Source organism: Microtus pennsylvanicus, chromosome 22 (assembly GCF_037038515.1).
Source record: "Microtus pennsylvanicus isolate mMicPen1 chromosome 22, mMicPen1.hap1, whole genome shotgun sequence".
Taxonomy (NCBI): domain Eukaryota; kingdom Metazoa; phylum Chordata; class Mammalia; order Rodentia; family Cricetidae; genus Microtus; species Microtus pennsylvanicus.
The window spans coordinates 34852618-34869340 of record NC_134600.1 but is presented as its reverse complement, the minus strand read 5'-3'; the positions used below and the strand labels follow the sequence as shown (position 1 = coordinate 34869340).

At 45.0% G+C, this 16723-nt stretch overlaps 1 protein-coding gene and 1 pseudogene across 4 annotated transcripts in view; one reads left to right on the top strand and one right to left on the bottom strand.

Moving 5' to 3' along the window:
- Slc26a5 (solute carrier family 26 member 5) overlaps positions 1–11879 on the top strand; it is a 32350-nt gene extending 20471 nt beyond the window's left edge. For 2 of the 4 annotated variants that reach the window (XM_075955973.1, XM_075955971.1), the window contains 10 exons: positions 239–352; positions 1547–1624; positions 2273–2368; positions 2558–2664; positions 6025–6094; positions 7199–7291; positions 8085–8192; positions 9262–9462; positions 10215–10269; positions 11387–11879. In XM_075955973.1, the coding sequence (XP_075812088.1) occupies positions 239–352; positions 1547–1624; positions 2273–2368; positions 2558–2664; positions 6025–6094; positions 7199–7291; positions 8085–8192; positions 9262–9462; positions 10215–10269; positions 11387–11580 (1116 nt within the window). In that variant the 3' untranslated portion in view covers positions 11581–11879. Of the gene's footprint in view, positions 1–238; positions 353–1546; positions 1625–2272; positions 2369–2557; positions 2665–6024; positions 6095–7198; positions 7292–8084; positions 8193–9253; positions 9463–10214; positions 10270–11386 lie in introns of all 4 variants that reach the window. The other 2 variants (XM_075955972.1, XM_075955974.1) reach the window with 2 other exon arrangements.
- Positions 11880–12197: 318 nt separating this feature from the next.
- LOC142839847 (PEST proteolytic signal-containing nuclear protein-like) lies at positions 12198–12616 on the bottom strand (annotated as a pseudogene).
- Positions 12617–16723: the final 4107 nt, after the last annotated feature.

The window sequence follows — 16723 nt, the reverse complement described above, 5'->3', positions numbered from 1 at the left end:
AGTGGGTTTGGGAAACAGGGAGTAGGTAGGAATCACAGCATTTATCTCCAGCACAGTACAAATCCAGTTTTCCTCCCACTATACGATATGCCTTAATTCCGATTTTGGACTCAAATCTAAAGAAACAGCGTTTGCGGAGCGAAGGGGCAGCCTGTGCTGCTGACGGGGTGTATCTGATGCATTCTGGGCTCCTCCCTGAGAGTGACCGTCGCCTGTGCTTTTTTTCCACGCGGAAAAGGAGCTCATCGCCCTGGGGATCTGCAACTCCATCGGATCGCTCTTCCAGACCTTTTCAATCTCGTGCTCCTTGTCGCGAAGCCTTGTTCAGGAGGGAACGGGAGGGAAGACGCAGGTGCGTAACTACAGGCCTCCGAGAACTGGCGGTCTAGACGGTGACGTGACGCAGGTGCGTACATGACGTCTAGACGGTGACGTGACGCAGGTGCGTACATGGCGGTCTAGACGGTGACGTGACGCAGGTTCATACATGGCGGTCTAGACGGTGACGTGACGCAGGTGCGTACATGGCGGTCTAGACGGTGACGTGACGCAGGTGCATACATGGCGGTCTAGACGGTGACTCAGGTGCGTACACTACAGGCCTCCAAGAACCGGCGGTCTAGACCGGTGAGTCTCTTGGTTCTGTTCTGAAATCAAATAAAGCTACCTGCAGAGCCATGTTCCAGTGAGCTGTGTCACAAGCCAGAGGAAGGCATGATTGGTCCAAGCAAATCATACACGCACACACACGCACACATCTGCACACACACATGCACATACACGTGCACACACGCATACACGCGTGCACACACATACACACGCGCACATGCATATGCACAAACAGCACATATGCGTGCGCACACATGCACATATGCACGCACATATGCACATACACGCACACACAGAGAAACATGCACATACATGCACACACACACACACGCTCCAATCTATAGGAAAGAGGTACATCCTCCCATTAAATTGGAAGTTACACGACACTCCACCTGCTACAGTAAACCTTAAATGTTCAGCCATGAGATTTTTCTGCCAGCCAGATACTGAATCTGACCATGATGCTAGCTCCATCCAATGATGGAAATGTTTATTCTTTGTACCAGGAGCAACATGTGGCTCTCGAGTACCTGAAATGTGGCTCTGCACGCAAGACCTTTCATTTTAATGTTTAAAAACTGAACTCATGACATGGGATGGGCAGCTGCCCTATTGGACAGCAAACGCTAGACTCTGTCCCTGGTCTCAGGTTGGCACCCAACACCATTCTCCACCTCTGATGAGCTTTTGGCCAGGATGTTGCTGTAATTCAGTTCTGTTTAAAAGCCGTAAGAGGAACTCCCTGTCTAGGAGGGGGGAAGGGTGTGGGTCGGAGGTAAAGAGCTAGTGTAGTACGTCTATGTGATGCTTTGGAAGACTTCTTTAAACTGCTGTGCTCTTGGTTTTCCCATGGTGAAAATGGCCAAGATAAGCCCAGCCCAGTGCCTACTTTTGACTCTGGTCTCAAAGCCCCTTCCGTGTGTCTTCTCCCATCCAGCTTGCAGGTTGTCTGGCCTCGTTGATGATTCTGCTGGTCATACTAGCCACTGGATTCCTCTTTGAGTCACTGCCCCAGGTGTGTAGCGTGGGCTTGGTGGGAGGGAGTTCACGCTGTTCCGTCCATGTTCTGTGGCTGTCTTGGGGGGTTGGGCTTTTCTTCTATTCGCTGGAACCTCAGCAAGGCAGTAGTGGCGCCATAGCAAGGACCCGGTCCTGCCCTTCACCTACCGACAGCTGCACACATCCTTGACCTCCTGGCCAGTGTCCTCATCTGCAAAGGAACATTTGGGCTGGCTGACCCCCAAGACACCTTCTGCCTTTGACCCTCAATGGCCTTGCATTTTCATTAAAATTCCGAGATGACCTACAACAGTTCGTTTATTTGCTTGATTGTATTTCATCTAAGAGAAATCAGGAAAAAAGAATGAAGTCATGAGGAGGAAGACTATAGACGAAATAATTCCTGTGGCTGCCAATTTTATCCTGGACCTCTTAGCTGTCATGCAGATTTTCTGGTAGGGCACACACCTGGTTTTCTAGGACCAACTTTAAATGACCACTTGCTGGAAATCCTGGTGCCCACAGCTTGGAAGGTGCCCCGAGTGCCCCATAAAGCTAGGCAGGACAAAGGGGCGGAACGGGCAGAGAGAAGGCAGTGAGAAGTCAGCAACAGAGGCCCTGTGGTCCCCACCGGAGAGACAGGGACGACTGTGCTGTGTTGCAGGCTGTGCTTTCGGCCATCGTGATCGTCAACCTGAAGGGGATGTTTATGCAGTTCTCAGATCTGCCCTTCTTCTGGAGAACCAGCAAAATAGAGCTGGTAAGTAAAGGGGGTTGTGCGTTAGAGGTCAGCAGCTACCAGCAGCGTGAATAAACGCGTGAGAAAGACATCAATGCGGTGGATTTGTCCTTCGGGTGAGGCGTGCATGTGTGCGCGCGCGCATGCCTGCGTGTGTTTCTTATGGAATTATTAACATGATTCTCTAGAAGCCTTTCGGCTTTCCTTTAGACCATCTGGCTTACCACCTTTGTGTCTTCCCTGTTCCTGGGGTTGGATTATGGACTGATTACGGCTGTGATCATTGCTTTGCTGACTGTCATCTACAGAACACAGAGGTGAGTGCCTGGCTGACGCGGTGCAAGTGTCCTGATGTTGTCTTCACTCTTTGAGGGCCTTCCATGCAGCCCTTAAATAAATACACACAGGGACTTATTACTACTTATAAATGCCCAGCCTTAGCTTGGCTTATTTCTAGCCAGTTTTTCTTAAATTGTCTCATCTACCTTTTGCTTCTTGGCTTTTACCTTTCTCTATTTCTGTACATCTTTCTATACTTCTTCCTCCATGGCTGTGTGGCTGGGTGACTGGCCCCTGAAGTCCTCCTCTCCTTTTCTTATTCCTTGATCTTTTCTCTCTTGTTCTCCTATTTATTCTCTCTGCCTGCCAGCCCCGCCTAGCCTTTCTCCTGCCTCGCTATTTGGCCATTCAGCTCTTTAATAGACCATCAGGTGTTTTAGACAGGCAAAGGATCACAGCTTCACAGAGTTAAACAAATGCAACATAAAAGAAAGGAACACATCTTTACATCATTAAGCAAGTGTTCCACAGAATAAGCAAATATAATACATCGTAAAATATTTCTCCACCTCCGTGTTCTTCACCACAGCTGAAGTTACAATGTGACTAGAAGAAGATACTCATGATAGGACACAAATCTGGCAATGTTCAGGGCCCTGGATTCAAGCCCCAAGATTGAAGGGGCAAGGGGGATTAAAAATAATTCCATACAGTTGTGTGAGATGCTCTCCTATGCCACGGTTGAAGGAGACCCGGCAAGGGTCTTATTCTGAGAGCCTGAATGCTACCTTCGTCCCTGCTTGCTTCCCCTCTTCTGAGTCCATCACGATCCGTCAACACCGTGGCGCTAACTCTGCGCCTGCTCTCACAGGTTCTAGCTGCCCCTCCGCTCTGAGCTTCCGGGCTCTGTCATCCCTTCTTCCTGCTGAGAAACTGGGTCAACTGGGGAAGGCATAGAACAACCTTTCAAAACAAGAGCTTCACGTGTGAATAAGGGGAGCAGAGATGTAGGCACCTTACAGTGGCACCACCCACTCAGCTTAGGGCAATGTCCGTCCCTCCTGTCAGACACAGGTCAGAGGTCAGTCTGCCTGTAGTGACAAGTCACAGGATGGTCCTTTAAGTTTTAAAAGCCCCTTTGTTAACCCTTTGCCTGCAAAACAGCAGATGCTCCTGCTGTCTAGGTAGGAAGAGAACATTTTCATCATTGAAATGACATAAAGGAAAAACGTAAAGAACATGCGGTCTCAGTTGAGAACGGAGTTGACTACTTTAATTAACACATTTTAAAACAATTGTCCATTTTTCACCTTTTTAATTTTATTGTATGTGTGCAAGTGTCTTTGCCTGTGTGTACATCTGTGCAGTGTGCACACACCCAGTGCCTACGGAGAGCAAAGAAGGGTGTTGTATCCCCTGGAATGGGAACTGTGGACAGTTGAAAGCTGACTTACCGGTGCTGGGAATTGAACCAGGGGCCTCTAGAGGAGAAGCAAGTGCTCTTAACGACTGAGCCAACTCTCTCCCGCCCCCTGCTATCCATTTTCTCTTAAAGAAGTTTCCCCCATTGTTATACAAGCTCTTACTGGAATATAGAGGAGCTCCCTCTCTCGGAGCTCTGGTAAGTAGTGTGCTTAAAGATACCTTGGGGCCGAGGGTGAAGCTCAGGGGTAGAGTGTGTCCTTTCCAGAAACAAGGCCCCAGACCAGCCCTCAGCTCCAGGACAAACAAGGTCTGTGTCCTCTGACAAACCACCGGATAGAATCTGGGAAGTAAATGACTTGTTCTCTTTACTGAGTTGGGTTTCCTGATTTCTGATCAACGGTTGTTCTTTGTCTTATTTCTTTAGTGGTACACTTCTTCGTCTCCCTCAAAATAATTAGAATTGAGTTTTATGTCCTGTCCTTTCTGGTGGTCCTGGAATTTTGCAGGTTGGCATTTGGGAGACCATCGCTCAGAATACCTGTCTGTTCTCAGTGGCTTCTTATTCTAGAATTAGGACACCCGTCCAGGAGCCAGCTGCTAGCACATCGGTCTTGGTGTTGTCTTGGTTACGGTTTCTATGGCTATAATGAAATAACATGACTAAGAGGAAATTGGGAAGGAAGGGTTCATTGGTCTTACACTTCTGCATGATAGTCTATTGTTGAAGGGAGTCAGGACAGAAACTCAAACAGGGCAGGAACCCGGGGGCAGGGGCTGATGCAGAGGCCATGGAGGGGTTCTGCCTACCGATCTGATCCCCATGACTTGCTCAGCCTGCTTCCTTATAGAACCCAGGACCACCAGCCCAGGGATGGCCCCACTCAGATTTGGCTGGGCCCTCGCCGATCTCTCAACAATTACAAAAACGGCTTAACTACAGCCTGGTCTTAAGGAAGCATTTCCTCAACCGATGTTCCCTCCTCTCAGATGCCTCTGAAAGGACATAAAACTATCAAACTGACACAAAGCTGTCCAGCACAGGCATTTTCCAAACGCTGGGGTTCCCTCCGAGGACACAGCCCAGAGGAGAAGCCTGCGTTCTACAAACCATTCCTAACTTTGAACTTTGGGCGCTATGGCTACAATGGAGTCTTTCTTTCACCTAAAAGTTCATGCTTTCATCAGCTTTGGAAAGCTTTATAAAATTACTACAATCTTCCTTGAGTTGATAGTTGTTGAGGTTCTGCTATGCTGTCCCGAGACAGGCGAGGCTAGAGCTGTTGTGGTCAAGAAGACATTATCCTTCCCTTCTACACATTGGTCTTCCTCTGAGGGTGAAGACATGGAACAGTGATGTGGACGATGATAATTAGTAAGAGGGCAGTAAGTGACTATAGCTGCTTACATGCCTAGCTCTTTGTGAAAGTCAATGGTCTATGTCTTTCCATCCACACAACCCAAGGACTTAGCATCCCCATTCCACAGGGTGGCTGGGAACCTTAGTCCACAGCCTGTGATGAGACAATGATTCACATGTGGTTCTTCGTGGATCTAGAGGCTGGTTCTTCTTGTTTGTTTTTGGGGACATGATTTCTCTGTGTATCACTGGCTGTCCCGGAACTCACTCTGTAGACCAGGCTGGCATCCAACTCAGAGATCCGCCCGCCACTGCCTCCCAAGTGCTGCACACCACCACCGCCCAGCTTCAGAGGCTGATTCATAGGAACTTTATCATCTTCATCAAACTGGAACACATAGTTGTGCGTGCTGCAGGAGGTGCGGCAGGCTCCACAATCAGCAAAGAAAAACGATGGATGTTTATGAAAAGAGACTTCTTCACTCTGGGTACCCACTGACCTCTGCTGGGATCAGGAGGATCTAGACCTATACAGAAAGGGTGCCCGAGCACTCCAGGGGTCAGGGCAACTCTTTCCTTATTTACCAATTGAACTGCTCCTTTGTTCTCTCTACAGCCCGAGCTACAAAGTCCTGGGGCAGCTCCCCGACACCGATGTATACATTGACATAGATGCGTTTGAGGAGGTAGGACCATTCTCTGATACCTACCTGAGGGTGAACATGTGGCAGGGAGTGTGTCTACCTATGGGGAAGGAGAGACGGGGAGACGTCTGTCTCACTGTCTGGACGTCTGGACTCCGTTGTGTACTCCATTAATACCTAATATACCTGAGGTGTATGAATTACCCCACTCCCTGATATTCGTTTTTAATAAGAGTGGATCTATAGAGTACGAACCCTATGGCTGAGGATATCTTGTGTGCACATGGCTTTCTTTAGATGAGTTCAAACCAACGGAGAAATGCCAGTGTTAGTCACGCTAAGACCTAGGCGGAGGGATGGCAGCCCTCGCCCACTTCATCTTCAATAGTTAGATAGAACCTCAGCGTTCTTTGATTTTGATGTTCTTGTCATCTGCAGAATCTCAAGGACTTTATAAAATCTTTCAAAGCTATTTTATTTGTTTTCTGCTTGGGGAAAGACTGACATTCACTGTAAGCTGTTGGGAAATGAGCCTGGTGTCAGACTAGACATTTCTCTATTCATTACTAAACTCTAACTAGCATCTTCGGGTTCCATGAGGCTTCTGGAGAAAAAATTCACTCTGCTTGAGTTGATTGTGGATCCAACCAAGTGAATCTGTGTTCACCTCGTTGGCCTGCGCTCCCCATCTGGCAACAGCCTAGCGTTCTTCTCCGTTTTCTTTCCTCCTTTGAGCGATTTTTCCAGCTCTTCCTTGTGTTTAATAGTTTTAAAAAAAAGAAGCCAAGATTAACTCATAAAATAAATAGAAGAATGTGTGTTTTCTAAGCTTTCAAATGAGGCGTGGCAGTCAGTCCTGTGGTCCCGGTTCCTCGTGAGGTGGAGGTGGGAGGGTGGTGTCAGCCCAGGAGAGGAGGCCAGGCCTGGGTAACAGAGCCTCACACGAAGCCTTTACTTTGTAAGTCTCCTTTTGAGTTTTTGTTGAGTGATGTAATTTTATCTAAACATGGTAAGCAGGCCCTTCACACTTTCTGTTGTCAAAGGCCCTCTTTCTGTTTCATCTCCATGTTGGAGGAGGGAGCTGACCGCAATCTTGATTCTGAAATATACCCAGCTGTTAAAATAGTTAATGTTTTTACCTCTCAGGTGAAAGAAATTCCTGGAATAAAAATATTCCAAATAAATGCCCCAATTTACTATGCAAACAGTGACTTGTATAGCAACGCACTAAAAAGAAAGGTGAGCACCTTTTTGATTATTCATTAAAAGTGATAAATAAAAACAAAATTTTAATTTTTTAAATTAAAAACTAAAAGTTGATCGTTTCTGAGGAGGGCGTTGTGGGTTGGAAGAGAGTAAAGAATTGTTTCTCCACCTAGAGTGAAATATACAAAAAATTCACTATAGTAAGCTTTTTGGGTTTGTTATTTGTTTTGTTTTGTTATTTTGTTTTTCAAGACAGGGTTTCTCTGTGTAGCCCTGGCTGTCCTGGACCTCACTCTGTAGACCGGCTGGTCTTGAACTCAGAGATCCACCTGTCTCTACCTTCCAAGCGCTGGGGTTAAAAGTGTGCACCACCACTGCCCAGCTATTTTAAACAGTTCTAAGTGCACCATGCGGTGTCTGTCGTTAAGTACGTTGCCATGGTTACGCAGCCATCAGCTCATTCCCTTGTCACGTATATTCTTTAAACAAATGGGAAGGTAGTCTCACTCTAAGGTCCCTGTGGGCTGTGATCCCAGCTCAGCCTTCATTACCCACAAGGACAAGCGCAAGAATCTCACAAGTCCACATTTAGTAAATACCACTTGTTTTTTCAAGTTCTTTAGTGTCTGCTAGTCTTGACTAAAGAGTCAGACCAAGAAAATAACTAAGGGCTGTCACTCAGTTGAGGGCATCTGAGGGAAAGGTTGGGAAGATAACGTGGCCCAGCATGCAGTTGGCCAGGGTGAAAGAACTGAGGATTTAGTGGCGTTCACGTGGGCTCTTGGGACTAATGAAGTGTAACTCTGCCTACCTTGTCTTCGCAAAGACTGGCGTGAACCCGGCACTCATAATGGGAGCGAGAAGAAAGGCCATGAGGAAGTACGCAAAGGAAGTTGGGAATGCCAACGTGGCCAATGCGACCGTTGTCAAAGTGGTAAAAGATCTTGTAATTTCTCTTTTTCTCTTGATCTGCATGTCTTCCCTCTTTAACCATGTTAAAATCTAAACGTGGCATGAACTTGCAAACACGGGGAAGGCTCTAGGCTTCCTCTCTATAAATACATTGCAAGGCTGAGTGAGCTGGTGCCCATCAGGGGGCAGAGGCCAGCCTGGGATGTATGAGGTCCTGTCTCAAAAGCAAAATAAACAAGACCGTGATACAGTCAGTTAGGAGGATGCTGATGAAATAAGCCATGAGAGCATTGTTTGAAAAGTTAAAATAACACAGGACCTTAATAAATTTGACACTATACTTTGTTCAGCTGATGATTCAAAACCCAAAGACTAGGGTTTTTTTGTTTGTTTGTTTGTTTGTTTGTTTATTTATTTATTATGTATACAATGTTCTGTCTGCCTGTATGCCTGCAGGCCAGAAGAGGGCACCAGACCTAATTCCAGATGGTTGTGAGCCACCATGTGGTTGCCGGGAATTGAACTCAGGACCTTTGGAAGAGCAGGCAATGCTCTTAACCGCTGAGCCATCTCTCCAGCCCCAAAGACTAGTTTTTTGCAGTTAGATGTCTGGTAATGTGGCCCATCAGGCTGACATCAATAGGGACTATTTTCTAAGTTGGAGGGAAAGTGGGAACAATGACGGAAAAGAATGTCATTGTGTACAGACTAGAATCTGAGGAAACTTAGCTAAATCTGAATAAATACACATACTGAGTTTTGAGAACATGTGAATTATTTTTTCATTATAAACTTTTCTTATAGAAAAAAAAGGTGAGTTGATTAGAAAATCCATGACTTACGGTGCTGGGGAGGTGGCTCAGCAGTTAAGAGCGTTAGCTGCTCCTCCAGAAATTTTGGGTTCGACTCCAGCACCCACAAGATGGCTTGCAACTCCAGTCCCAGGGGTATGATGGCCCCTTCTGGCCCCCGTGGGTACTGCACGCACATGGTGCACAGACATACACGCAGACATGTCACTCATATGCGTAAAGTAAATAGTTAACTTTAAAACATAAAGGAGAAGATGTATGGCCTCAATTTTGACACAGGATGCAGAGGTGGATGGAGAAGATGCCACGAAGCCCGAAGAAGAGGATGATGCGGTAAAATACCCCCCAATAGTCATCAAAACAACATTTCCTGAAGAGATGCAGCGATTTATGCCCCAGGGGGAAACTGTTCACACTGTCATCCTTGACTTTACCCAAGTCAATTTTATTGATTCCGTCGGAGTGAAAACTCTGGCCGGGGTAAGTACCACCTGGAACAAGTCATCCAGTGTCTGTCCACCCAGCTTTCCGCCCGTCACCTCAGGGGCAGGGACCAGAGCCCCTTGTCTGTCAGTTCTTACTTTGTGGATGCTTTTGAAACTTCTGGTTATGGACATTTTTTTAAATATTTATTTATTATTTATTATGTATACAATAGTCTATCTGTGTGTATGCCGAAGGCCAGAAGAAGGCACCAGACCTTATTGCAGATGGTTGTGAGCCACCATGTGGTTGCTGGGAATTGAACTCAGGACCTTTGGAAGAGCAGGCAATGCTCTTAACCACTGAGCCATCTCTCCAGCCCGACATTTTTTAATGTAGAGTAAAATTAATGATCTTCATGTACGGCCTTCACTCAGCTGCAGCAATTAACCGTTTATGGCCAGTCTGCCTTCATGAATTCCCAACACTACATCCTAAATGTCCCATTATCTGTTCATAACTTAGTATCTATCTCCATAATATTTATTTAAAAACCATTATCATAGTACCTTTATTACACCAAAATAAAATTTAATAATGCTTTGATACTCTTAGTTGCTGTTGGCATGGAAACCAAATAGGTACAAAATTACTTTAGCTTATTAGCCTAAAGGTGCGTAATTGCTGAAGCTAAGAAGCCTGAGTAAATGAACCTGAGCATCTCGTATCTTTAACCCATATCAGTGGGAAATGACTTGCACCTGAAGCAGGGCCAAGAAAAGTTAAACTTGGTTTCGGTATCGTTACAGATTGTGAAGGAATACGGAGATGTCGGGATTTATGTGTACTTAGCCGGATGTAGCCGTGAGTACACCGTAGGATGGGAAAGCCTTTTTATTTTAGATTTATTTTACGTGTATTGGTGCTTTGCCTGCATGTATGGACATGTACCATGGTCATGCCTGGTGGCCGCAGGGGTCAGAGGAGGGATCAGAACCTCCAGAACTGTAATTATGAATTGTTGTGAACCATTGTACTGATGCTGGGATCCGAACCTGGGTCCTCTGCAAAGGCAGTGCCCGTGGCTCTTGAGCCATTTCTCCAGCCACCGGATGGAGAAGGTTTTAATATTCTCATTTTTGGTGGTTGGGTGGCTGGTTGGTTTTTGTTTTATTTTGTTTTTAGAATTAACTACACTTGTCATTTTTCCCTATAATTTAAACTTTTCTACAGACTGAAAAAAAAACCACTCCTCTGAAAAATCACCATAAAGCCAGTTTTGAAATCAGTTAGCTGCAGGTGTTGAGACGGCCTTCTGGCCTAGAGCCGGAAGACAGGAGTTGGTCGGAGTTTCCTGTTTCAGTAGCTACTACACACAAGTCATGATTCTGTCGGTCTTTCTGCTGGTTAGGACTTCCATCCAGTGGAATAGCTTTCCTGTTGCTTTTGTTTTATATTATATCTTGGTTGAGAAGGTGCTTAAAATCCACACAAAGACATCATCGTTATTATTAATCTGTGAAGTCGGTGAGGCAAGCAGCACATGTCAAAGGCACCTGGCAGAGAACAGGTTCTCCCAGAGGAAGCAGTGACGTGTAAAATGGAGCAGCCCCCACGGAGAGCAAACAGACACCAGCTTTTGAGTTACAAATTCAGCCAATTCGCATCTTCCTGTAGACACCCAAATGGCACATGTCATTTGTCCATTACCTCATCGTCTATATAAACAAAAGTCTAGAAAAGTCTTCAGTGTCAAAAGGAAGCCAGTGGGGGCAAGTGTGAAGGGTCTTTAACACCAGCCTTCAGGAGGCAGAGGCAGAGAATTCTGAGTTCGAGGCCAGCCTGGTCTACAAGAGCTACTTCCAGGACAGGCTCCAAAACTACAGAGAAGCCCTGTCACACAAACACACACACACAGACACACACACCAAAGACAAAAACAAACCGTGGAATGTGAAATATGTTTCTTTTCTTTGTATAGCGCAAGTGGTGAATGACCTCACTCGCAACCGGTTTTTTGAAAATCCCGCCTTAAAAGAGCTTCTGTTCCACAGTATCCATGATGCAGTCTTAGGCAGCCAAGTCCGAGAGGCAATGGCCGAGCGAGAAACCTCAGCTCCCACTCCCCAGGACGACATGGAGCCCAATGCCACACCCACCACACCAGAGGCATAAAGGACCTGCATGGGGTTTGCGCCCCTCCTGAACTCTGGACCTACACACTTTCTCCTCTCCACCTCAGGAAACTGTAGTAGTTAAGGCTTGATTTGGAGGGTGAATGATAAGATGTATCTAATACTTGCGTTGTTTTAATCGAATGTTTCAAAGATTAACTGGCCTTTTACACTTAGGCAGGGACACTTCTATTATACCTTAGTGTTACCTTTGTTCTGTTTTTTATTTTTATTCTCACTTTTGATTTATTATCTATTAACCTTTAGAAAGGTTACAGATCATGTGAAACGACAAAATTAGCACGCCTTAAAATCTGTATATAAAATATAAATTACTTCTAATTTCAAACTCATATTTTTGTACTACTCAATCTAAAAGAAGGAAATAAAGGAAGGGAGAAAGGGAAGGAGGGAGGGAGGGAGAAAGAAGGAAGGGAGAGAGGGAGAGAAAGAGAGAGGGGGGAAGAGAGAAAGAGAGAGAGAGAGAGAGAGAGAGAGAGAGAGAGAGAGAGAAAGGAATGACTCACACCATTCTTTACACACCCATCTCAAAACATTTGTCTTGGTCATGTAGAGTTCCCACACAGCTTCTGGGTATGGGAAAAGCCATACTTTCCTCTATGAAAGGCGTTGGGTCCAGCCGATGTTGGTGGGTCCACCCAGTACTCTTTGTCTGCATCTCTGCTTCTGGAGGCACTTCTTCTGGTTCATGATCTTCCCCTTCACTGAAAGCTGCTGCCACTCAAAGGGTTTTTGGAGCAAGACTTGGGACCATTTTCTTAGGCTTATTTGATCCAAGTTGGATGGAGATGACCACCTGTGGCCAATCCGAACTTGGAGATCTTTGTGGGCTTTGTTGGGGGGGTCGGCACCAGCAGCTTCTTCAGCTCTTACTTTTCAGAGCTGCTGAAACTGGAACTCTTCTCTCCATTACTGGAAGAAACTGTTTTCAAAGGTTTTTCCGACTTTTCAGGTCATCCAGTGGTTCTGGCTGGCTGGGGCTTGTCAGGCTTCTCTCCCGCCTTCCTGTCCAGCATCTTCTGCATTCCCTCCCTTAGTGTTATCTTTGTAAGCTGAGCACGTGAACACTTTTACGTATTTCTTAGGACGTGCTATCACCAGATGGTTAGTGGTTCCTTAGTTTTGTGCTTGTTTGGGAACAGACTGTCTGCAATCAGTTTCCTAAGAGAAGAAGAAACCTAAAATGTTCTAGAAGTACTGGTTTTACATGATTTATTATTACAGAATTGATCTAAGTGCATTGTGGGTAAGTTGAGAAATAGACAAGAGAGAATAAGAAAACAAAACATATCCTCCCTGCTCAGAGATGACCACTATTAGTATTTAGTGAGAATCCCTACTGATCTTTTCCCGTGTATATATATATTTTCCAGCAAAAATAAGCTCGTCTGCAGTGTTTCATGGTCCATCCTTTTAGCTGGCATTCTCCACTGTCTTATTCCAGAGCATCTCCTCACACAGTATTCAGGCTTCCTATTGCCCTCCAATTTGCAGTTGGTTTATCTACAGTTTTAATTCTACCACTTTACACTGTAATTGGTCGTGTATCTTATTTCAATGTATACAGTTTGGTTTTTTTTTTTTTGTCTTTTGGCAAAAACATACATGACAGTTCATTAAGAATCCCATTTTGTGACTGTGTCTAGTTGCTTCTCCCAGCGCTGTTGGGCTTGCTCTGCTATTCCCCACATTACCTGCCACCCGGAAGTCATCTGTCAAGACACATGGATAGGAAGGAGTCAAGGATTTTATGCCAGTAGAGACCCTACATCAAATAAAGCTTCATTTGTGCCGCTCAGACAACCCAGAATGTCTGTCCAGCCTGCCTGCCATTTACAGTGTGCAGATAAAGTCTATCAGAACGGCAGTCTAATCCTTAAACTGGTTTTCTGCTTTGTATATTATCCATATGACGATTCTTTGACATTAAATGTCATTTCTCATTAGACACTGAACCAGAAATTGTTAACACTGGGTGACAGTCCTTGCCGAAGTGAGTGGTTTCACTAAAGCTTGTCCACTCTGTCTAGCTCACTCAATTCTCTTGCATTTATTAGCTGGTCGATCTATGGACATTATGGTTCTCCCTCCTTAAACAGATCTTACTGGCAAGGCAGTAGTGTTCCATGTCCACTTAATTGTCAACTTCAAAGCAGACTTGATAATTTTTATAATTTTAATGTGCTTCATAACATTGAATTCTTTTTGATGCTCAAAGTGTCGCAGCTGTGGCCAGAGAGCTGCACTATGAATTTTGCTTTTGTTATTGATAGTGAGGTAGCCTAAAAAAACCTTTAAGGTCTTTGAAAGCCAATCTCCTAGGTGCAGTTGGCTGTCTTCCTCAGGAGCCTGTATGTTAACGATTCATCAAACAGCCTGAATACAAAACTTCTCTCACATTTATAGTTGATGTTTGCAGGTTAAGAGGACTTTTAAGCTGATTCCATCTTGGTTGTTGTTAGAACCTCAAGCTCACTGTATAGCCAAGGTTGGTTTTAAACTCCGAACCTCCTTCTTCAGGTCCACGAGCGCTGGGGCTCTAGGTGTTTGCCATCATACCTGGCTTTTCTTATACTTCTAACATTATTTTATTCTCAGTAAATCAAAGCACAGGCCAACCTTATCTGAAGTTCTTTCTGCTTAAGAGTTGTTGGGGTTTTGTTTGTTGTGTACATGTGTGTGCGTGTTGTTTGTAGATGGGTCTCTAGAACTCACTGAGTAGCTGAGGATGACCTTGTACTCTGCTAGATTTAGGCGCCTGGGCCACCACGCCCGGCTAACAGTTGCTGTTAAGAAATTGTCATTTTGACTTTGTTGTTTGCCATGCCTTCTTATGGTTGCTTTATGTTGGTTTTTATTAAGCTACTGCCAGAAAGTGGTCAGGTCCCAGTAGAAGTGTATTAACATAGTAAGTTTGGTTTTTCAGTAACTTCACTAACAATTCCCTATAGACCACTTCCTTCTAGTCCTTTACGCTGGCCTGCACGGCAGATTTACAGCCAGGTACTTCTGTGTACGCATCACACACAAGGTCTGATCCCTCTGCGTTCCGCCAGTCTGCCTTCTGAAAGAGCCCAGAGTTACAGGACTTAAGCTTACAGTAGGGACCTCTGTAAAAGGGCCTACATTTTGACCACTTAAGTAGACTCTGAAGCTTTAAACATTACCAAACACTTAGCTGTGAATTCCTTAGCACCAGGCACCAGGCTGAAGTCCTAGTGGCCGATAAAAGTAATGTTCAAAGAACATTTTATCTACATTTCACCTTCTGTTTTCTTCCAGTTTTCCCATTTGTAACCTTTTAAAAGAATCCTATCATGTACATATAGAACTTTTTCTCAGGGTTGGAAAATAGTTTATTATGCATTTGAACACGTGAAATGTTTAACATCCCGTCTATATGTAAATACATCTAAGTATTTTACTCAGAATTGTTTCACACGGAAATTTTGACTTTGTTCTTTTTTTAGCCTTAATTCTTCTATTGCAGGAAGTCCATGCATCAGCTTGCATGTTCTCTGTGGAACTTAGTCACCAGTACTGAATATCTTTCTATGCTTTTCCACCGACTCAAATCATCCACATTATAAACCTGGCAGTGACTCAGCAGGTAAAGGTATAAGCCAAACCTGATAACCAAAGTTCAATCCCCAGGACCAACTTCCCCCATGGGGTCCTCTGGCCTCCGTGTGTTGTGGCATGCATGCGTACCTGCGCGCGCATGCGCGCACACACACACAACTTTCTAAATAGTAAAAATTGGCGCTGGAGCAATGGTTCAGTGGCTAAGAGCATTGGCTGCTCTTCTAGGGGACCTGGTCCAATTCCTAGCACCCACATGACAGCTCCCAGGTGTCTGCAGCCCCAATTCCAGGACACCTGACATCCTCACACAGACATACTTGCAGGCAATACACCAACACACATAAAATTTTTTTAACTGTAAAAATAAATGGGCATTATAGGCAATGACAAATATAGAACTTAAGACTTAAACCAGCCTTGTTTCGTGGCGGTACAGAAGGCTGTTTTCAGGAGGGTATCTGTCAGAGAAACTGTTGCACTCAAATCCTGTACAGTACACTTCACGAATGGATGGAATATATTTTTAGAACCAAAGATGAGGGCCAGGAACACTCCAATAGATGGTCATACACACTGAGTAGGCTGTAGCAGCTCAGGAAAAGATCACAACTGCCCATGTCATCTGTTGCAGACCAGGAAGAGTTGGTGGGAGTTGGTGGGTATGGATCCTCTCAAGGTCTGGGAGACGCCCATTTTGTAGTTTCCAGTGTGATCCCATTGTGTATGCTTACCTGTTGCCTCCAAGTGAGTATTTTGAGAAGTGAGTCTGACCTCTTGTGTACATGAAGGGGCAGCAGCAAACCCAGAGACTCTTCCCTGGAATGACAGAGGTGTGCTTTCTGTGTGAGGGTGGTGGGGATCCGAGAGGGAGGGTCTCTGGTAGGGGGAGAAGTCCTTAACTATTGCCTACCTCTTTAAAGACAGTAAATCAATTTAAACTCTCAAACGAAACTACTTCCCGAGCCTGTAAGCTTCCAAGAGTACAAAATGCTGCTGTCTTTTTTAGTGTTTCAGGAATACTTTTCTAGGATTCAGTATACTGAGATTCTTGACAATGTTTTGAATGCTGCTAAAAATTTGAGAAATGATAATGTATTATCTAATTCTCCAAATATGTAACTATCAGAAACACCTCAAACTCCGCCAGGAAAACTGTCAAACTAGCACTGCACCATGGCTGCGCACTGCCTCAGCCTGAGTCAGGTGTGAACACCTTGACACGCACATCTCTAACCACCAACCTCAGTTACCTTTCCTGTGGTTTGCTCTAGTCAGAATCAAGGACAGAGCACACAGCAGTACCTTATGACCGAGAGGCTTTCTACTTGAAAACTTCCATATGCTTCACACTTGAGTGTGACACAGCTTCTGTGCTCAACTTCTGACTTAAAACGCACACAGCTCTGCTGGTTTGCAGCTTACTTGTGAATATTATTACTCTTCAATAAAACTACTGTCTGTGTTTTGTGCTTTTGCTTCAGTATTTTGGAGTAAGATTTGGGGGTTGGGGAAACAGCTCATTCTATAAAGAATTTGTT